The 22,861-nt window shown below is 51.8% G+C and overlaps 1 protein-coding gene across 1 annotated transcript in view; it reads left to right on the top strand.

The window, feature by feature from the left end:
• LOC144611585 (vesicular glutamate transporter 1-like) overlaps positions 1–22,157 on the top strand; it is a 55,764-nt gene extending 33,607 nt beyond the window's left edge. The window contains exons 4-12 of the mRNA XM_078430776.1: positions 1,542–1,656; positions 3,342–3,429; positions 5,256–5,342; positions 7,426–7,568; positions 8,449–8,598; positions 10,628–10,760; positions 16,594–16,704; positions 17,762–17,889; positions 19,674–22,157. Of these exons, the coding sequence (XP_078286902.1) occupies positions 1,542–1,656; positions 3,342–3,429; positions 5,256–5,342; positions 7,426–7,568; positions 8,449–8,598; positions 10,628–10,760; positions 16,594–16,704; positions 17,762–17,889; positions 19,674–20,006 (1,288 nt within the window). The 3' untranslated portion in view covers positions 20,007–22,157. The remainder of the gene's footprint in view (positions 1–1,541; positions 1,657–3,341; positions 3,430–5,255; positions 5,343–7,425; positions 7,569–8,448; positions 8,599–10,627; positions 10,761–16,593; positions 16,705–17,761; positions 17,890–19,673) is intronic.
• Positions 22,158–22,861: the final 704 nt, after the last annotated feature.

Raw genomic sequence — 22,861 nt, 5'->3', positions numbered from 1 at the left:
ACTTCCCCCTTATCCTTAAGCTGTGACCCCTGGTTCTGGACTCCCCCAACATCGGGAACAATCTTCCCGCATCTAGCCTCTCCAACCCCTTAAGAATGTTATATGTTTCTATAAGATCCCCCCTCAGTCTTCTAAATTCCAGCGAGTACAAGCCTAGTCTATCCAGTCTTTAGGATAGTCCCAGCGTTAGGATAGTCCCAGCCTCAACTACCTCCTCTCGTTCCACACACCCACCACCCTCCGTGTGAAAAGGACAAACTGAGGACAAACCGAGAGTCCAAGGAAGGGTTCCTATCCGAAACATCACGTCTTCTTTTCTACAGTCATGCTGCCTGAACCACTCCAGTTATACCAGCATGTTATATCTGATTGTTTAGTTTAGAAATACAGCACAAAAAGGCCTCATCAGCCAACCAAGTCCGAGCCGACCAGCAATCCCTAGCACTATCCTACACACTAGGATAGAATTTACAATTTTTTTAACCAGAGTCAATTAACCTGTTAACCTGTATGTCTTTGGGCGGTGGGTGAAACTGGATCACCCGGAGAAAACCCACGTGGTCACAGGGAGAACGTACAAACGCCGTACAGCGTCCGAAGAAGGGTCGTGACCCGAAACGTCACCTAGTGCTTCTCTCCGGAGATGCTGCCTGTCCCGCTGAGTTACTCCAGCACTTTGTGTCTTTTATTGTAAACCAGCATCTGCAGTTCCTTGTGCCACCAGCAGCCACTCAAAGCCAGGCAGCCCCACGTGGAGTGAAACACTGCGCAATGCTTCAATGCCAAGTAAAGACTGCAGCAGCGGGTAGAGCTGCTGCCTCACAGCATCAGAGACCCGGCTTCCATCCTGACCTCTGCTACTGTCTGTGTGGAGTTTGCACGTTCTCCCAGTAACCACGTGGGTTTCCTCCGGGTGCTCCGGTTTCCTCACACGTCCAAAAGGCTTTCTTGTCAGTTGGCCACACCCAAGTGCGTGGGTGAGTGGTAACATTGACAGGAACGTTGACGGCCGGCACGGACTCATTGGGCCGAAGGGCCCGGCTCAATAATACATGGCTCTGTACTGCAGGTTGCTGTACGTTCAGCCATCCACTACTCTCTGCGCAGTGAGACAGGCTCAGACTGGATGCAGAGCTGGTCGTTAGTCAGATACGATGGTGTTTAAGAGGCTTTTATACAAATGGAGGGATATGGGTGAAGTGCAGGCAGAGGCGATGCTCCTCAAACTGTGGAGCATCCTGGACAATACAGCCCACCCCCCTCCATGACACACTGGTTAACCTGAGGAGCACCTTCAGCAACAGACTGGTCCCACCAAGATGCAGCACAGAACGCCACAGGAGAACCTTCTTCCCTGTGGCCATCAAACAGGACAACCCCTCCCCCTTCTGGGGTGGGGTAGACTGTGGAGGAGGCCACTGCATTATCATCTGATCGTCACACTTTCCCACCTCTGGTTTTTCGAGTGAACTGCTGGCCATCCAACTGGGCCCAAATCCTTGTTAACTATTTGAAGGTACTTTTGTGTTTCCATCCCACAGAGTATTTGGCTGGGCGATCGTGGCCACGTCTTCACTCAACATGCTGATTCCCTCTGCGGCCAAAGCCCACTACAGCTGTGTCATTTTGGTCAGAATTCTGCAGGGCCTGGTTGAGGTAAGCGTTCAGTTTACGATACCATACAACACGATAAGACTTTACTTATCCCAGAAAGGAAATTGATCTGCCAACAGTCACAAAAACACAAGATACATGAAACATGAAATTAAAGTGATGAGTGGAGAGGATGGGGGATGTGCAAAGATTGGGCAGGGGGGTTGGGGGGGGAAGGGTAGTCAGTCTACCCCATGACAGAAGGGAGAGGGGTTGTACAGTTTGATATCCCCAGGGAAGAAGGATCTCCTGTGGCGTTCTGTGCTGCATCTTGGTGGGACCAGTCTGTTGCTGAAGGTGCTCCTGAGGTTGACCAGTGTGTCACGGAGGGGGTGGGCTGTATTGTCCAGGATGCTCCGCAGTTTGAGGAGCACCCTCCCCTCCAAGACCACCCCCCCCCCCCCCCCCCCCCCGTGAATCCAACTCCGCCCCCAGGACGGAGCCAGACTTCCCGATGAGTTTGTTGATCCTTGTTTAGAGATACAGCATAAAAACAGGCCCATCGCCCACCGAGTCCGCCCCGATCATCAATACATTAGTTCTATACTACACACACCAGTGACGATTTACAAACCTGTGCGTCTTTGGGATGTGGGAGGAAACCGGAACACCAGGAGAAAACCCACGCGGGTCATGGGGAGAACGTGCAAACTCCGTACAGACGGCTCCCGTAGTCAGGATGGAACCCGGGTCTCTGGCGCTGTGAGGCAGAAACTCTACCCCTGCGCCATCATGCCGCCCTTAAGGTGAACCAAAGGAGGTTGGTGCAAGGCTCCTTACATTCATTTCTTTGTCTGGGTCTCATTCCTTTCAATCACTGGGTCCCCACAACCACTATCTAACTGGGAAGATGCCTCTGGTTGTGAGGGCAAAGGTTCAGATGTAGATTGGTTATGAGAAGAGATTGATGGGGGTGATTGCAGAGACTTGGGCTAGATATGCAGGCACGCAGTGTGCATGTACACAGGTATACACAGGCATAGGTATGCACACACACAGGTTTCTACACACACATATATGCAGACACACAGGTATGCAGACACTCAGATATGCACAGGTGTGCACAGACATGGGTATGCAGTCGGAGGTACGCACAGGCACATGTATATGCACACACAGGTATGCAGACACACAGGTATGAAGACACACACGTATGCAGACACACAGGTATGCACACACACAGGTATGCAGACACACAGGTATGAAGACACACACGTATGCACACACAGGTATGCACACACACAGGTATGCAGACACACAGGTATGCACACACACAGGTATGCACAGACACTGGTATGCACACGCACATATATGCAGACACACAGGTATGCACACACACAGGTATGCAGACACACAGGAATGCACACACACAGGTATGCACACGCACATATATGCAGACACACAGATATGCACAGACACACAGGTATGCACAGACACTGGTATGTACATGCACAGGTATGCAGACACACAGGTATGCAGACACACAGGTATGCAGACACACAGGTATGCAGACACACAGATATGCACAGACACTGGTATGTACATGCACAGGTATGCACAGGTATGCAGATGCACAGGTATCCATACTGACAGGTATACACTCACACACACCAGCTGTTCGTGCTATGTTCTTGCTCCTGTCAGGGTAGGGCCAGTGTTGCTGACCCGTGTGTGTTGTTTGTCTCTAGGGGGTGACGTATCCCGCCTGCCACGGAATCTGGAGCAAGTGGGCCCCTCCGCTGGAGCGGAGCCGGCTGGCCACCACCTCCTTCTGCGGTAAATATGAGTGTGGGGCCCATGCCGTTAGCGTGTTAGTCCCCCCAGCTCGCGGGGCGGAAGCCAGTGTGGAACCTCCTGAGTTCACCTGAAGGACAGTCTAGGTAGAGTGGACAATTCCTGGATGTCAAGTCAAGTCACTGAAAGGTGCAGAAAGCTGGAGTAACTCAGCGGGTCGGGCAGCATCTCTGGAGAAATGGAATAGGTGATGTTTTGGTTGAGACCCTTCTTCAGACCTCTCCGAACTCTAGTTTCCCCTGACTCTGTTTCTGTTTCTGTTTCTGTTTTCTGCTGCACAGCTGCGAACACCTGGGCTATCACGTGCAGGTTTTGCTTGCTTGGGCGCTGGTTGCAAAAAGGTCATTTAGATTTTTATGTGGGCGTGTTTGGTGAGATGACCCATGTCCAAGCTGTTGAGTTGTGACTCAGTCTGAAGAAGGTACTTGACCCAAAACGTCACCTACAACTATTAAATTTTAGATTTTAGATTTAGAGATACAGTGCGGAAACAGGCCCTTCGGCCCACCGAGTTCGCGCCGCCCCGCACATTAACACTATCCTACACACACACTAGGGACAATTTTTTTTCACATTTACCCAGTCAATTAGCCTACATACCTGTACGTCTTTGGAGTGTGGGAGGAAACCGACGATCTCGGAGAAAACCCACGCAGGTCACGGGGAGAGCGTACAAACTCCGTACAGACGGCGCCCGTAGTCAGGATCGAACCTGAGTCTCCGGGGCTGCATTCGCTGTAAGGCGGCAACTCTACCGCTGCGCCACCGTGCCCACCTTTTGTGTCTATCTTCGGTGTAAACCGGCATCTTCAAGTTCCTTGTTCCCAAACCTCAATGAATGTTTTGCGTACAGATCGGCTGCCAAGTTATAAAAAGAAACGGAAGCAGTGGGAGGGGGCGTGGGGAAGATTAGCGGCTTTCCTAGATGTTTTTCCAACAATAGACACAGAGTGCTGGAGTAACTCAGCGGGTCAGGCAGCATCTCTGGAGAAAAGGAGTGGGTGAGGGTTCGGGTCGGGACACTTCTTGTTTCTTCCCATGGGAGTGGGTTTAGCCTGAACCCCTCAAAATGTGAGTGTGACCCGGACATTCAGGGGGGCAGTGGGAAGAAGCTTCAATCCTAAAGAGCACCGAGGATGTGAGCATGCTGCTGGACGGTGGCCTCCACTGATCAGTGTGTCTCCAGTCAATAGACAATAGGTGCAGGAGGAGGCCATTCGGCCCTTCGAGCCAGCACCGCCATTCAATGTGATCATGGCTGATCATTCTCAATCAGTACCCCGTTCCTGCCTTCTCCCCATACCCCCTGACTCCGCTATCCTTAAGAGCTCTATCTAGCTCTCTCTTGAATGCATTCAGAGAATTGGTCTCCACTGCCCTCTGAGGCAGAGGATTCCACAGATTCACAACTCTCTGACTGAAAAAGTTTTTCCTCATCTCAGTTCTAAATGGCCTACCCCTTATTCTTAAACTGTGTGGCCCCTTGTTCTGGACTCCCCCAACATTGGGAACACGTTTCCTGCCTCTAACGTGCCCAACCCCTTAATAATCTTGTACGTTTCGAATAAGATCCCCTCTCATCCGTCTAAACTCCAGTGTGTCTGGATAGGGCTCTTAAGGATAGCGGAGTGAGGGGGGTATGGGGAGAAGGCAGGAACGGGGTACTGATTGAGAGTGATCAGCCATGATCGCATTGAATGGCGGTGCTGGCTCGAAGGGCTGAATGGCCTACTCCTGTACCTATTGTCTATTGTCTATTGTATCCTATCCACACACCCGCCATGCCTCACGTGTGCGTTTCCTTGCAGGCTCCTACGCTGGAGCGGTGGTGGCCATGCCCCTGGCCGGGATCCTCGTCCAGTACACAGGGTGGCCTTCAGTCTTCTACGTCTACGGTATGTGTAGGGTGGGGGTCCAACTCGCTCAATCTTCATAAGGTCATACGTGATAGAGCTGAGTTAGGCCATTCGGCCCATCAAGTCTACACCATTTTGAATCATGGCTGATCTATCTCTCCCTCCTCACCCTATTCTCCGGCCTTCTCCCCATAACCCCTGACACCCGCACTAATCAACAGTCTATCTATCTCAGCACTGCACACGGTTGCATGTGCACAGGTATCATGCAGATGATACTAAGATCGGTGGAGTAGTTGATAGTGAGGTAGATTTTCAAAGTCTACAGAGAGACTTAGGCCTTTTGGAAGGGTGGGCTGAAAGATGGCAGATGGAGTTTAATGCTGATAAGTGTGAGGTGCTGCATTTTGGTAGGACAAATCAAAATAGGACGTACAGGGTAAATGGTAGGGAATTGAGGAATGCAGTGGAACAGAGGGATCTGGGAATAACTGTGCATTGTTCCCTGAAGGTGGAATCTCATGTGGATAGGGTGATGAAGAAGGCGTTTGGTATGCTTGCCTTTATAAATCAGAGCATCGAGTATAGAAGTTGGGATGTAATGTTGAAATTGTACAGGGCATTGGTGAGGCCGAATCTGGAGTATGGTGTGCAGTTCTGGTCGCCAAATTATAGGAAGGATGTCAACAAAATGGAGAGGGTACAGAGGAGATTTACTAGAATGTTGCCTGGGTTTCAGCACTTAGGCTACAGAGAGAGGTTGAATAGGTTGGGTCTTTATTCTTTGGAGCGTAGAAGGTTGAGGGGGGACTTGATAGAGGTTTTTAAAATTTTGAGAGGGACGGACAGAGTTGACGTGGGTAGGCTTTTCCCTTTGAGAGTGGGGAAGATTCCAACAAGGGGACATAGCTTCAGAATTGAGGGACAAAGGTTTAGGGGTAACATGAGGGGTAACTTCTTTACTCAGAGGGTGGTGGCTGTATGGAATGGGCTTCCGGTGGAAGTGGTGGAGGCTGGCTCGATTTTATTATTTAAGAGTAAATTGGATAGGTATATGGATAGGAGGGGATTGGAGGGTTATGGTCTGAGTGCAGGTAGATGAGACTAGGTCAGGGAGAATGGTCGGCGTGGACTGGTAGGGCCGGACAGGCCTGTTTCCATGCTGTAGTTGTTATATGTTATATGTTATATGTTATATGTTATATGTTATATGTTATATGTTATATGTTATATGTTATATGTTATATGTTATATGTTATATGTTATATGTAAGCAGCACATAATGCAGCGTGTAACAGCGGGACTAGGGTCGCCAACTGTCCCGTATTAGCCGGGATATCCCGTATTTTGGGCTAAGTTAGTTTGTCCCGTACGGGGACCGCCCTTGTCCCGTATTACTAGGGATGCCAACTTCCTCACTCCCAAATACGGGACAAAGGGTGACGTCACCGCCCCCGCGCCCCACGTGACCTCGCCCAGCCAGCGGCCACGTGCTCCCGCTCCACCAATGGCGGCCGCCCGGGCCGGGAGGCGGGAGCACGTGGCCGCTGGCTGGGAGAGGTCACGTGGGCGCGCGGGGCGGTGACGTCACCTTGTCCCGTATTTGGGAGTGAGGACGTTGGCGACGCTAGTCCCAATGTCCACTCCTTTACGCTACGAAGCCCAGCGTAGCCTTTGTCAGGCAGCAAGTCTACTGCTGCACCACTGAGCAGCCTTGTTGTACTTAACCAGTTGACCGTACCTGTAACTGATGCCAGCTGTTCTAGTCTTTCAGTTTAGTTTAGTTCAGTTCGGAGATACGGCGTGGAAACAGGCCTTTCGGTCCACCGTGTCCGCGCCGACCAGCGATCACCCGTTCACTAGTTCTACCCATCACACACTGGGGACAACTTGCAGACCGCCAATTAACCTACAAACCTGCACGGAGCACCCAGAGCAAACCCACGTGGTCACAGGGAGAACGTACAATATCCTACACATAGGGACAATTGTTTTATGGAAGCCAATTGACCAGCAATCCGACAATGCCGATACCAAACATTAATGCTAGGGTTGGAGGGCATACGGTGGATGTTCCAAACCACAACATTCATCTTTTCCGTCATTATCGTTGCTCCCACAGGAAGTTTCGGCATGGTATGGTACGTATTCTGGCTACTGGTGTCGTTCGAAAGTCCAGCCAAACATCCCACCATCACTGCCGAGGAGAAGACTTACATCGAGGAGGCCATCGGGGAAGGAGGCAACCTCATGAACCCACTGGTGGTGAGAAGGTTCACCCGGTAACCCCCCAACACCCACCAAGGCAGAGGGTGGGAGGTGTGGGTCCAGCCCTGGCCCCCTAGTCCAGAGATAGAGGAGTCACTGTGGACCCCAGGCTGAGGGGGAGTTGGGGCAGGGAACACACCCGGATTCCCAACCAAGTTAACGATCGCCGTGCTTGAAAAGGGCCTCAAATGTCCTCTTCCCAGTGGTCAGGAGCAACTGATCTAAGAGCCATAGAGTGATACAGTGTGGAAACAGGCCCTTCAGCCCAACTTTCCCACACCGACCAACATGTCCCATCTACACTAGTCCTACCTGCCTGCGTATGGCCCATATCCCTCCAAACCTGTCCTATCCATGTACCTGTCTAAATGTATCTTAATCATTGCGATAGTCCCTGCCTCAACTACCTCCTCTGGCAGCTCATTCCATACACCTACCACCCTTTATGTAAAAAAAGTTACCCCTCAGATTCCTATTAAAGTTTAGTTTAGTTGACTGATACTATATGGAAACAGGCTCTTTGGCAACCGATCCCCACACACTAATACTATCCTACACACACTAGGGACGATTTTACACATACCAAGCGAATCAACCTACAAACATGTAAATCTTTGGAGTGTGGGAGGAAACCGGAGCACCCGGGGAAAACCCACGCAGGTCATGGGGAGAACATGCAAACTCCGTACGGGCAGCACCCATAGTCAGGATCGCACCCGGGCCTCTGGCGCTGTGAGGCAGCAACTCTACCGCTGTGCCATTGTGCCGCCCTTTCTATTCCTATTGGGAGATAGGGGACGGGTTGGGCAAGGTGTGGGCACGGTCTCAGCTTGACGTTGCCTTGACCTGATTGTCCTCTCCATCATGCCCCCGACAGAAGTTCAAAGCTCCCTGGCGCAAGTTCTTCACCTCGATGCCCGTCTACGCCATCATCGTGGCCAACTTCTGCCGCAGCTGGACCTTCTACCTGCTCCTCATCAGCCAACCCGCCTACTTTGAAGAGGTGTTTGGATTCGAAATCAGCAAGGTACTACTTGCACGCTCTCCATGTGAGGTTTAGTCTAGTGAGGAACTGCAGACGCTGGTTTAAACCGAAGACAGACACAAAAAGCTGGAGTAACTCAGCGGGTCAGGCAGCATCTCTGGAGAGAAGGAATGGGTGACGTTTCGGGTCGAGACCCTTCTTCAGTCACCCATTCCTTCTCATGTGAAGTTTAGTTTAGTTTAGAGATACAGCGCAGAAACAGGCCCTTCGGCCACCAAGTCCGCGCCGACCAGCGATCCCCACACATTAACACTACCCTACACACATTAGGGACAATTTACATTTATATCAAGACAATTAACCTACAAACCTGGGTAGACACAAAATGCCGGAGTAACTCAGCGGGTCAGGCAGCATGTCGGGAGAGAAGGAATACCGAGATGCTGCCTGACCCGCTGTGTTATTCCAGCATTTTGTGTCTACCTTCGATTTTAACCAGCATCTGCAGTTTTCTTCCCACACAACCTACAAACCTGGATGTCTTTGGAGTGTGGGAGGAAACCGAAGATTCAGACAGCACCTGTAGTCAGGGTCAAACCCGGGTCTCTGGCGTTGTATACTTGTAGACATGGCAACTCTACCACTGCGCCACCATGCTGCCAACACCCCATGTGAAAGTTTAGTTTAATTTAAAGGCACAGCATTGCATCAGGCTAATCGGCCCACGCCAACCATTGATGACCCCTTCCCACTAGTTGAAGAAGGGTCTCGACCCAAAACATCACCCAGTCCTTCTCTCCAGAGATGCTGCCTGTCCCGCTGAGTTACTCCAGCTCTTTGTGTCGATCTTCGGTTTAAACCAGCATCTGCAGATCCTTCCTATACACTGGTTCTATGTTATCATGTCATACGTTATAGGTGCAGTCACCTGGTTACCTGATCACTTGGTTACCTGCTCACCTGGTTACCCCGTCCACCTGGTAACGGCTCATATGCTGGAACACTGATCTGAGGGTGGAAGTCTAAATCCGGATGGGAGCTGGAGAATTTAAACTCAATTATTTCAGTAAATTCGTATTTGGACTAAATTTGTGTTTGGTTCTGGTCACCAAGCTCTAAGGAAGATGCATTAAGCTGGAAAGAGTGCAGTGCAGAGAAGATTTACGCAGATGCAGCCAGGACTTGAGTGCCTGAGACATAGGGAGAGGTTGGGAAGGCTGGGACTTTACTGCTTGGAGCGCTGGAGGCTAAGGAGTGATCTTATAGAGCTGTACAAAATCATGAGGGATTCCCCCCATAGGGTGAATGGATAGGGTGAAGCTTTTACCTAGGGTATGGGATAGCAAGTGACCAGGGTAACCAGGTGACCAGGGTGCCAGGTGAGCAGGTTACCAGGTGTGCAAGTGACCAGGTGAGCAGAGTACCAGGTGAGCAGAGTAACAGGTGACCAGGGCACCAGTGACTAGGATACCAGGTGACCAGATACCAGGTGGGCAAGTGACCAGTTGAGCAGAGTACCAGTTGATCAGGACGCCAGGTGACCAAGGTAATCAGGTCAGGTCAGCAAGTGACCAGGTGAGCAGAGTACCAGGTGGGCAAGTGACCAGGTGAGCAGAGTACCAGGTGGGCAGGTGACCAGGTGGGCAGAGTATCAGGTGGGCAGGTGACCAGGTGAGCAGCGTACCAGGTGGGCAGGTGACCAGAGTACCAGGTGGGCAGAGTATCAGGTGGGCAGGTGACCAGGTGAGCAGAGTACCAGGTGGGCAGGTGACCAGGTGAGCAGAGTACCAGGTGGGCAGGTGACCAGGTGAGCAGAGTACCAGGTGACCAGGTGACCAGAGTACCAGGTGGCAGGTGACCAGGTGGACAGAGTACCAGGTGGGCAGGTGACCAGAGTACCAGGTGGACAGGTGACCAGGTGAGCACACAGAGCCAGTGCCACCTCACACCTTGCGGGTGCCAAGGGGGGGGGGGGGGGTTGCAGCATCTGGAGCCATCGCTGAAGACGGGAGTTGTTGTCAGCGCGGGTGGTCTGGGATGGATAACCCACGCCCTTCTCCCCTTTCACCAGGTGGGCCTGGTGTCCGCTCTGCCCCACCTCGTCATGACCATCGTTGTCCCCATCGGTGGGCAGCTGGCGGACTACCTCCGGAGCAGGAACCTCATGTCCACCACCAACGTCAGGAAGATGATGAACTGCGGAGGTTTGTTTGTTTGTGCAGAGGGGCGGGGGCGGAACCATCTTCCATTGCTTCACCCAACACTCAGGCTCGGTCCACCGAGGCCTGCTCGATCTCCCGGTCACAAACCATCCCCTTCCCTCTCTTCCCATTCCCACACCGACCTCACTGTCCTGGGCCTCCATTGCCAGAGTGAGGCAATAGACAATAGGTGCAGGAGGAGGCCATTCGGCCTTTCGAGCCATTACCACCAATCAATGTGATCATGGCTGATCATCCACAATCAGTACCCCGTTCCTGCCTTCTCCCCATACCCCCGGACTCCGCTATCCTTAAGAGCTCTATCTAGCTCTCTCTTGAATGCATTCAGAGAATTGGCCTCCACTGCCTTCTGAGGCAGAGAATTCCACAGATTTACAACTCTCTGACTGAAAAGGTTTTTCCTCATCTCCGTTCCAAATGGCCTACCCCTTAATCTTAAATTGGGGCCCCTTGTTCTGGACTCCCCCAACATTGGGAATATGTTTCCTGCCTCTAACGTGTCCAACCCTTAATAATCTTATATGTTTCAATAAGATCCCCTCTCATCCTTCTAAATTCCAGTGTATACAAGCCTAGTCGCTCCAGTCTTTCAACATATGACAGTCCCGCCATTCCGGGAATTAACCTAGTAAACCTACGCTGCATGCCCTCAATAGCAAGAATATCCTTCCTCAAATTTGGAGACCAAAACTGCACACAATACTCCAGGTGCGGTCTCACTAGGGCCCTGTACAACTGCAGAAGGACCTCTTTGCTCCTATACTCAACTCCTCTTGTTATGAAGGCCAACATTCCATTGGCTTTCTTCACTGCCTGCTGTACCTGCATGCTTCCTTTCAGTGACTGATGCACTAGGACACCCAGATCTCGTTGTACGTCCCCTTTTCCTAACTTGACACCATTCAGATAATAATCTGCCTTCCTATTCTTACCACCAAAGTGGATAACCTCACACTTATCCACATTAAACTGTATCTGCCATGCATCCGCCCACTCACACAACCTGTCCAAGTCACCCTGCAACCTCATAGCATCTTCCTCACAGTTCACACTACCACCCAGCTTTGTATCATCTGCAAATTTGTTAATGGTACTTTTAATCCCTTCAAAGTCAAAGTCAAAGTCAAAGTCAATTTTATTGTCAATCCTCAGCCAGTTTACACAGACAGAAAATCGAAATACCGTTTCCCACAATCCCGAGGAACAAAGTGCATAAAACTAAGTTAAAATTAAAAAGGCACAGCAAACAACAATCAACATAAAATATAAAATATAAAATATAGTCACTTCAAATGCGTTAAAAAAATTTTTTTTTAAAGTGTCTGGTGCTGGATGTGCGTGTGTGTGGGGTGTTAAAGTCCAGGTCCAATAGGGGCAGGGGAGAGAGGAGGAAGGGAGGGGAGAGAGTTCAGCATCCTGACAGCCTGGTGGAAAAAACTGTTCTTTAGTCGGGTGGTGCTTGACCTCAGGCTGCGAAACCTTCTCCCTGAAGGCAGGAGGGTGAAGAGGCTGTTGGAGGGGTGGAAGGGGTCACCCACAATGCTCAATGCTTTGCGGGTGAGGCGGGTGGTGTAAAGGACCAGGAGTGTTGGGAGTGAGGCGCCAGTGATCCTCTCAGCAGTGTTCACTATGCGCTGCAGGGTCTTGCGGCTGGAGGCTGTGCAGCTTCCGAACCACACAGTGATGCAGCTGCTGAGGATGCTCTCGATGGCACCTCGGTAAAAAGTGTACATGATGGGTGTGGGGGCTCCCGCTCTCTTCAGTTTGCGGAGGAAGTAGAGGCGCTGCTGGGCTTTCTTGGCGATGGACGTGATGTTGTTGCTCCAGGAGAGATCCTCGGTGATGTTCACCCCCAGGAATTTGGTGCTGCTCACCTGCTCCACAGCAGCACCATTGATGGTCAGTGGGTGGGGGTGTTGGGTGTGCGTTCTCCTGAAGTCGACAACAATCTCCTTTGTTTTCTCCACATTCAGGAAGAGATTGTTGTCTGTGCACCACGCGGCCAGCTGGTCCACCTCCTTCCTGTAGTGGGTCTCGTCGTTGTTGCTGATGAGACCCACCACTGTTGTGTCATCCGCAAACTTGACGAAGTGGTTGGAGCTGTAGGTGGGTGTGCAGTCGTGGGTCAGCAAGGTGAAGAGCAGGGGGCTTAGCACACATCCTTGTGGGGCACCCGTACTCAGCGTGATGGTGTCCGATGTGTTGCTGCCGACCCGTACGGACTGGGGTCTGGCAGTGAGGAAGTCCAGCAGCCAGTTGCAGAGAAGGGGGCTGAAGCCCAGATTTGTTAGTTTACAAACCAGCTGCTGGGGGATGATGGTGTTAAATGCTGAGCTAAAGTCTATGAACAGCATCCTAACATATGAGTTTTTAGTGTCCAAGTGGGTGAGGGCTGGGTGTAGAGCAGAGGAGATGGCATCCTCAGTGGACCGCTTAGCTCGATATGCAAACTGAAACGGGTCCAGGGAGGGGGGGAGGTTGGATCTGATCTGCTTCATGACCAGCCTCTCGAAGCACTTCATGATGGTTGAAGTCAGCGCTACAGGGCGGTAGTCGTTGAAGCAGGATGGAGAAGACTTCTTGGGCACAGGTATGATGGTGGTTTCTTTGAAGCACAAGGGAACAACAGCCTGGCTCAGGGAGATGTTGAAGATGTCTGTGAGGACATCTGTGAGCTCAGCTGCGCAGTCTTTTAGCACACGACCAGGAATGTTGTCAGGTCCAGAAGCTTTCCGGGTGTTAATCCTTAACAGTGTGCTCCTCACACTGCCTGGAGACAGACAAATAGCCTGGTCGTTGGGGGGGGGAGTTGTTTTCTGCGCAGGTGTGTTGCTCTGTGCTTCAAAGCGTGCGAAGAAGCCGTTGAGGTCGTTCAAGAGAGAGGTGTCACTGTCACAGGTCTGTGGTAGGGGTTTGTAGTCCGTGATAGTCCTAATACCCTTCCACAGGCTCCGTGTGTCTCTGCTGTCACTGAAGTGGGCTGTGATGCGCCGGGTGTAGTGTTGTTTGGCTTTCCTGATGCCACTGGAAAGGTTGGCCCTGGCTGCTCTGAGACCGGCTGGATTGCCCTCTCTGAAGGCAGCGTTGCGGACCCTCAGCAGCCCATGGACCTCCCCTGTCAGCCATGGCTTCTGGTTAGCCCGGATGGTGATGGCTCTGGTGTGGGTCACATCGTCAATGCATTTGGTGATGTAGCCAGTAACTGTCTCTGTGTATTCCTGAATGTTGGTTGTGTTGTTGTATGTTGCTGCCTGCTTGAACATGTCCCAGCCTGTAGTCTCAAAGCAGTTTTGGAGTGCAGCTGTGCTGTCCTCTGACCACACACGTACCTCTTTTGAAACCGGTTTGGTGACTTTCACCCGGGGTCTGTATGCCGGTTTCAGCAGAACGGTGAGGTGATCAGAGAGGCCGATGTGGGGGAGGGGGGAAGCCTTGTATGCTCCTTTGATGGTCGTGTAGACAAGGTCCAAGGTGTTGTTTTCTCGTGTTGGGAAATCAACATGCTGGTATACTTTGGGCATGACAGTTTTTAGGTTAGCATGGTTGAAGTCCCCAGCTACGATGAGAAAGCCATCTGGGTGTGCTGTCTGCTGCTCAGAGATGGCCCGGTACAGTTCGCAGAGTGCCTCCTCTCTGTCCTTGTTGTTGGAACTGGGAGGGATGTAAACAGCGACTAACAGGATAGCTGTTAGCTCCCTCGGGAGGTAGAAAGGTCAGCACTTCACAACCATAAACTCCGCCAGCGGTGAACAGTGTTTGTAGACCAACACAGCGTCCCGACACCAAGCATCACTGATGTAAACAATCACACCGCCACCGCGAGTCTTCCCCCCGCTAACCGTAGCTCTGTCCGATCGGTAGCATGTTAGCCGGTCGAGCTGAACAGCGGAGTCCGGGATGTTGTCATTAAGCCATGTTTCCGTAAAAACGTAAACACAGCATTCCCTCACCTCACGCTGGGTCGACCGGAGAAGTCTTATAGTGTCCATTTTATTGTCCAGTGAGCGTACATTAGCCATTAGCATGCTCGGAATAGCCGGTCTGTGTGGGCTAGCCGCTAGCCTAGCCCGGATGCCTCCGCGCTTACCCCTCTTCTGCTTCCTCTCACACCGCCTGCGGCGTCTCCTTTCCAGCCGGGGGGCAGCACTCGAGGCCGAGGTCGAGGTCAGGCAGAGTATTCTGAGGCCGCTAAGTTCCTCTGCAAGCGTAGCGTCCAGTGTTGATGATGTTGTTTTCTTGTCCAGCAAGAACTCACGACTATACTGTCTACTGCTGACTGTCCAGAGTTGTTGAAGTGACAACCATGACGAACTTGAAAAAACATTAAATACACTCGAAAAATCGGGAGAGTGTGGGGCCGCTGCGTCCAAGTCATTAATGTATATTGTAAATAGCAGCGGTCCCAGCACCGAGCCTTGCGGTACCCCACTAGTTACTGCCTGCCATTCTGAAAGGGACCCATTTATCCCCACTCTTTGCTTTCTGTCTGTCAACCAATTTTCTATCCATGTCAGTACACTACCTCCAATACCATGTGCTCTAATTTTGCCCACTAATCTCCTATGCGGAACCTTGTCAAAGACTTTCTGAAAGTCAAGGTACACTACATCCACCGGCTCTCCCCTGTCAATTTTCCTAGTTACATCCTCAAAAAATTCCAGAAGATTAGTCAAGCATGATTTCCCCTTTGTAAATCCATGCTGACTCGGAACGATCCTGTTCCTGCTATCCAAATGTGCCGCAACTTCGTCTTTTATAATTGACTCCAGCATCTACCCCACCACTGATGTCAGACTAACTGGTCTGTAATTTCCCGTTTTCTCTCTCCCTCCTTTCTTAAAAAGTGGGATTACATTTAATTACCCTCAAATCCACAGGAACTGATCCTGAATCTATAGAACATTGGAAAATGATCACCAATGCGTCCACGATTTCTAGAGCCACCTCCTTAAGTACCCTGGGATGCAGACCATCAGGCCCTGGGGATTTATCAGCCTTCAGTCCCATCAGTCTACCCAACACCATTTCCTGCCTAATGTGAATCTCCTTCAGTTCTTCCGTCACCAACACAAACTAGAGGAACAGCACCTCATATTCCACTTGGGTAGCTCACAAACCAACGGTGTACACATTGGATTTGACAATTTTTAGGTAACTACAAAACACCCCCTCTCATTTTCCTCTCACCCCCTCCCATTCCACCCCCTTTGCGCCCGTACAAACTCCGTACAGACAGCACCCGCAGTCAGGGTCTAACCCAGGGCTCTGGCGCTGAGCAGCAACTCCAGTGCCTCTCAAGGGGTGCCTCTCTTTACATATCTCATCCCTTGTTAGAACCAGAGAAACCTAGAAAAAAGGGTCAGGGGCAGGCCATTCGGCCCTTCGAGCCAGCACCGCCATTCAATGTGATCATGGCTGATCATTCAGAATCAGTACCCCGTTCCGGCTTTCTCCCCATACCCCTTGATTCCGTTAGCCCTAAGAGCTATGTCTAACTCTCTCCTGAAAACATAGTGAATTGGCCTCCACTGCCTACTGTGGCAGAGAATTCCACAGATTCACAACTCTCTGGGTGAAAACGTTTCTCCTCATCTCAGTCTTAAACGGCTGACCCCTTATTCTTTGAGGGGTGTCTCCATCACACACTGCCCCTCAATGTCCAGCAGCGGAAGGACCCTAGACTGTGGTCCTCCCCCAGAGCCTTGGCGTTGGCTGCACCGAGCTTCACGCGCCCCTCAAACCTCACCGAGGACCTCGACATCCCTTCCATTTCCCTTCCGTTCTCCTCTGTCACTCTCTCTCCTCTTGTTCGAAGGTTTCGGCATGGAAGCCACCTTCCTGCTGGTGGTGGGCTTCTCCCACACTAAAGGCGTCGCCATCTCCTTCCTTGTTCTGGCCGTGGGCTTCAGTGGGTTCGCAATCTCAGGTGAGTCATCCTATGAACAGCACCTTGTACTTCGCTTGGGCAGCTTACACTCCAGCAAAAAGGGCGGCACGGTGGCGCAGCGGTAGAGTTGCTGCTTTACAGCGAATGCAGCGCCGGAGACTCAGGTTCGATCCTGACTACTGACTACGGGTGCTGCACTGTAAGGAGTTTGTACGTTCTCCCCGTGACCTGCGTGGGTTTTCTCCGAGATCTTCGGTTTCCTCCCACACTCCAAAGACGTACAGGTATATAGGTTAATTGGCTGGGTAAATGTAAATGTAAAAATTGTCCCTAGTGGGTGTAGGATAGTGTTAATGTACGGGGATCACTGGGCGGCACGGACTTGGAGGGCCGAAAAGGCCTGTTTCCGGCTGTATATATATGATATGATATGATAATATGAATATTGACTTCTCTAACTTCAGCTTTCCCTCTCTCTCCATCCCTCCCCCCTTTACCCATTCTCTGACCAGTCTGACTGTTTTATTGACTACATTTTATCTGTTTGCTTCGTTGTCACCTTCTCCCAGCTAACAATGGCCTACTCTATAGTTTTCCTGAGCCTCATCTCTTTGGATGTCTCATTTCCAAAACCTTACCCTTCCTTATCTCTGTAAGAAAATAACTGCAGATGCTGGTACAAATCGAAGATATTTATTCACAAAATGCTGGAGTAACTCAGCGGGTCAGGCAGCATCTCAGGAGAGAAGGAATGGGTGACGTTTCGGGTCGAGACCCTTCTTCAGACCCTTATCTCTGTGTCTCCCTCTCCCCTGACTCTCAGTCTGAAGAAGGGTCTCGGCCTGAAATGTCACCCATTCCTTCTCTCCACAGATGCTGCCTGTCCCGCTGAGTTACTCCAGCTTTTTCTGTCTATCTGCGCGAAAATTTAGATGGCCTGAATCAGCTATTAGCATAAACGTGACTGTGTTATCATATATTACCATACATTAGCATGTGTAATTTGTTGGCGAGCGAGGGTTGTGCAGACAGAAGCGCGGCCGAGGTTTAATCCGCTTGCCGCTTCTCTGCCTCCTGTCTGTTGTTTGCTCTCCAGGTTTCAACGTCAACCACCTGGACATCGCCCCGCGCTATGCCAGCATCTTGATGGGACTGTCCAATGGCGTGGGCACTCTGTCGGGCATGGTCTGCCCGCTCATCGTCGGCGCCATGACCACACACAAGGTGAGGAGCCAGGAACACGGACAGGCGGGATTGTGTCATGTGTGAGGGTGAGTGTGTACGTGTGTGTCTGAGTGTGTGTGTGTCTGAGTGTGTGTGTGTCTGAGTGTGTGTGTGTGTGTGGCTGAGTGTGTGTGGCTGAGTGTGTGTGTGTGTGTGTGGCTGAGTGTGTGTGGCTGAGTGTGTGTGTGTGTGGCTGAGTGTGTGTGGCTGAGTGTGTGTGTGTGGCTGAGTGTGTGTGGCTGAGTGTGTGTGTGTGGCTGAGTGTGTGTGGCTGAGTGTGTGGCTGAGTTTGTGTGTGTGGCTGAGTGTGTCTGGCTGAGTGTGTGTCTGGCTGAGTGTGTACGTGTGTGTCTGAGTGTGTATGTGTGTGGCTGAGTGTGTGTGTGTGTGGCTGAGTGTGTGTGTGTGGCTGAGTGTGTGTGTGTGTGGCTGAGTGTATGTGTGGCTGAGTGTATGTGTGGCTGTGTGTGTGTGTGTGTGGCTGAGTGTGTGTGGCTGAGTGTGTGTGTGTGGCTGAGTGTGTGTGTCTGGCTGAGTGTGTATGTCTGAGTGTGTGTGTGTGGCTGAGTGTGTGTGTCTGAGTGTGTGTGTGTGTGTGGCTGAGTGTGTGTGTGTGTGTGGCTGAGTGTGTGTGTCTGTGTGTGTGTGGCTGAGTGTGTGTGTGTGGCTGAGTGTGTGTGTGTGTGGCTGAGTGTATGTGTGGCTGAGTGTATGTGTGGCTGTGTGTGTGTGTGTGTGGCTGAGTGTGTGTGGCTGAGTGTGTGTGTGTGGCTGAGTGTGTGTGTCTGGCTGAGTGTGTATGTCTGAGTGTGTGTGTGTGGCTGAGTGTGTGTGTCTGAGTGTGTGTGTGTGTGTGGCTGAGTGTGTGTGTGTGTGTGGCTGAGTGTGTGTGTCTGTGTGTGTGTGGCTGAGTGTGTGTGTGTGGCTGAGTGTGTGTGTCTGTGTGTGTGTGTGGCTGAGTGTGTGTGTGGCTGTGTGTCTGTGAGTGTGTGTGCATGAGCATGTGTATGAGTGTGTGTGCGTGCGTGTGTCTGAGTGTGTGAGTGTATATGTTCATCTCCTTGTGTCTGTGTGTGTGCATGAGTGTGTGTGTGGCTGAGTGTGCATGTTCAACTCCGTGTGTGTGTACCAGTGTGTGTCTGTGCTTGTGTGTGTGTGCATAAGTATGTGTCTGTGTGCGTGTGCATGAGTGTATGAGTGTACGTGTTCAACTCCATGTGTGTGTGTGTGTGTGTGTGTGTGGATGTGTGTGTGTGTGAGTGTGTGTGTGTGTGTGTGTGTGTGTGTGTGTGTGTGTGTGTGTGTGTGATTCTCCGTGTGCATGTCAGTGTTTGGTTTAGTTTAGTGTAGTTTATTGTCCCGTGTACCGAGCGAGGTACAGTGAAAAGCTTTTGTTGCGCGCTAACCGGTCAGCGGAAAGACAACACGCGATTACAATCGTGCAGATACAGGATAAAGGGAATAACGTGAATAACGTTTAGTGCAAGATAAAGCCAGTAAAGTCCGATCAAAGATAGTCCAAGAGACACCAATAAGGTAGATAATGGCTCAGGACTGCTCCGTGTCTGTGTGCGGGCATGTGAGTGTGAGAGTGTGTGTGTGTGAGTGTGCAACAAACACACAACCTGGGAGCCTCTCTCACTGCTGCTGCTGTTGTTTCCGCCCTTTCCCTTGCCCCTCACCCCTCTCCTTGCACCCCCCCCCCCCCCATCCTCCTCACCGCCATCCACCCCCTTCCTTGCCCGCTCTTGCCCCTCACCACCCCCACCCGGGCCGGGTGCCAGACGCGGGAGGAGTGGCAGTACGTCTTCCTCATCGCCTCGCTGGTCCACTACGCCGGCGTCATCTTTTACGGGCTGTTTGCGTCGGGCGAGCAGCAGCCGTGGGCCGAGCCAGAGGAGCTGAGCCAGGAGAAGTGCGGCTTCATCCACGAGGACGAGCTGGCGGACGAGACCGAGGAGGGCGGCCAGGGCTACGGCAGCTACGGTGCCACCGACACCACGCAGGTCACCAACGGGGGCTGGGCCCGCGACTGGGACAAGAAGGAGCAGCTGGTGCAGGAGCAGGGCAGGGATGTGTACATGTACGGCAGCGCTGAAGACAGGGACCTGCCCTGACAGAGGGGCAGTGGCTCATCGCGTCCCACCCCCCCCCCACACTGCCACTAAACCACGGCCTCCCCCCCCCCCCCACCGCACGGGGAACTGCAGGCGCTGGAATCCTGAGCAAAGCACAAAGTGTCGGAGGAACTCAGCGGGTCAAGCGGCATCTGTGGAAGGGGTGGACAGATGACGTTTCGGGTCAGGATCCTTCTAGGATTTTCCCGCTCCACTGCGAAATCTCCTGACTTTGAAGAAGTTATCCCCCTCCCTCCGTCCATCTGAAGAAGGGTCCTGACCCGAAACATCGACTCTCCTTTCTCCTCCACAGAAGCTGCCTGACCCGCTGAGATCTTCCAGTACTTTGTGCTTTGCTCAAAACTCCAGCAGCGAACCGTTTTAGTGGAGAAGACATGTTGAATATTCTGTACATAAGTAACCAAGTGTTTAACAGACTACAGTATTTCTCCCTCTGAAGCAAGGTGTGGTGTGGTATGGGTGTGTGTTTGTGTAAAGGTCCTTGTTCCGGGAGAAGTGTGAGTCAACCCCCCCCCCCGTTCAACCTGTATCCTGGATACCAAGCCATCCCCCTCCCCTTATCCCTTGGCCCTTCGGCCCCTCTCATTCATGCTATCCCCTCTCTTGGTCTTGGGGCCGGAGATTCATCACCTTTGCTAGCTGGTTGAGGCAGAGTGGTGCCTGAAGGAGGGTCCCGGTCCACACCGGCCTCTGTGCACATCCCCCCACAGATGCTGCCTGACCCGCTGAGTTCCGCCAGCGGTGTGTGACACTGTTTGTTGACTGAAGATCAAGTTATAACTGTGGTGTGGTCCAAGACCCTTCTTCAGATCTCTGAAACGTCACCCATCCCTTCCCTCCAGAGATGCTGCCTGACCCGCTGAGTTAGTCCAGCATCTTCGGTTTAAACCAGCATCTGCAGTTCCTTCCTACACACAGTCATTGTATGGCTCCATAAATGAGTAGTGGACCCAATGTCCACGATTGGACCTGCCAAGCCAAGTGAGTAGATCACAGGTGATGGCCACCTGCTGGAAGCATCACTCGCTGCTTGTGGCTGCAGTGCGACATAAGTGATCGACTGAGACACTGCCATTGTGGACACATTCTAGAGGTGAGGACCAGGTGAAGTAAAAGAAGCAGCAGTCTGCTGTTACACGGTCCATGGGCTGCCCTGGATGATCAGAGATGGACACTGGAGAATTATTTGCCCTCCACAGACTCCAACCTTATCATTCCCCAGCCCTGCTCTTACCTTCTCTCCAAAACCCATGAGCAGAACTGCCCTGGCAGACAGACCCATTGTTTCTGCCTGCTCCTGCCCCACTGGAAATAATTAGCACGATTCCATCCTATCCGTCCCATGCCCAATGCCTTCCCACCTTGGTCCAAGACACCTCATGCCCTTCGGTTTCCAGGCCCCCATTCCCTCTTCTTTACTGTGGACGTTCAGTCGCTAAAGAAAAGTCTGAAGGGTTACGACCCAATACATTGCGTATTCCTTTTCTCCAGAGATGCTGCCTGTCCCGCTGAGTTACTCCAGCATTTGGTGTCTATCTTCGGTGTAAACCAGCACCTGCAGTTCCTTCCTGCAGTATTCTCCAAATCGTCCAGGGACACGGCAAACACTGTGTAAACTGTGAACAGTTTAGTGTCGTTGGGGTTCCTTGTGTGGGTGGACATTCTCCACTGTGGCATCGTTGGTAGAGCAGCTGCCTCACATCTCCAATAACTCCAAGTTCAATCCTGACTTATGGTGCGGAGTTTGCACATTCTCCGTGACCCCCTGGGTCAATTGACCTTCCACTCTACCAATGCGGGTTAATTGGCCATGGTAAATTAGCACCCAACTACCTGCCCCACCAAATCTCCAACCTGCCCCACCAAATCTCCAACCACGACTATGTCAACCCCAACAACTGGATCCAGCAACCGCCAAACACCTGGTCCAGGAAGGTGCCAACCTCAAGGCCAACAGCCACCAGCCAGCCTGCCAACCTGCCCCAAATATTTGGTGCAGTAAACCCCCAACCACCAGGCTCTGCACTCTCATCTCCAGGTCCAGCAGACCTCAAACCATCAGGTCAAACAGGTCCATGATTTGTGATCCCATTCATTCATCACTTAAATAAACTTAGCCATTCTCATGTTGACCAGGTAAAGGGACTTTCAATAAGAAACCCAGATATTTTATAGCAGGAGGAGTTGGTCCAAAGTATGTTCATGTTTTAATGCTGATTCAACCGGCAACATTCAGTCTGGTGTCCCTGGTGATATTGATGGAACCCAGTCATTCCCACCTTTAAACCTCAACCTCAGACTCCATATAATGAGGGACACAACTAGGGAAGGCTGCAGAGGTTGCTCGTGGTGTGGGGGCTGAGGGAAGTGTTTAGATGTTGCTCAGGAAGGGGGGGGGGGGGGGGGGTTGAGGGAAGTCTTTAAATGTTGCTCAGGGAGTGGTAAAATGAGGAAGGTGGTTAGATCTGACTCAGGGTAATGGGGGAAGAGTTTAAACGTGCCACAGAGTGTGGGGGTTGAGGGAAGTGTTTAGAAGTTGCAGAGAGAGTGGCAACTTGGGGAGGTGGTTGGATGTGACTCAGGGTGCGGGAGAGTGAGGGAAGTGTTTAGAGGTTGCACAGTGTGTGAGGGTTGAGTGAAATGTTTAGATGTCCCGAAGGGGAGATTGGGGGAGGTTTTTAATGTGACTCGGGTTGAGAGAAGTGTTTAGAGGTTTCACAGGGTGTGGGGGCTAGGGGTGCCAACTATCTCACACCCAAATAAGGGACAAGGTGATGTCACCGCCCCGCGCCCCATGTGACCTCAACCAGCCAGTGGCCACGTGCTCCCGCTCC

This window comes from Rhinoraja longicauda, chromosome 40, assembly GCF_053455715.1.
Source record: "Rhinoraja longicauda isolate Sanriku21f chromosome 40, sRhiLon1.1, whole genome shotgun sequence".
Lineage (NCBI taxonomy): Eukaryota > Metazoa > Chordata > Chondrichthyes > Rajiformes > Arhynchobatidae > Rhinoraja > Rhinoraja longicauda.
Note: the sequence above shows the minus strand (reverse complement) of the source record. Positions and strands in the feature narration are given on the sequence as shown.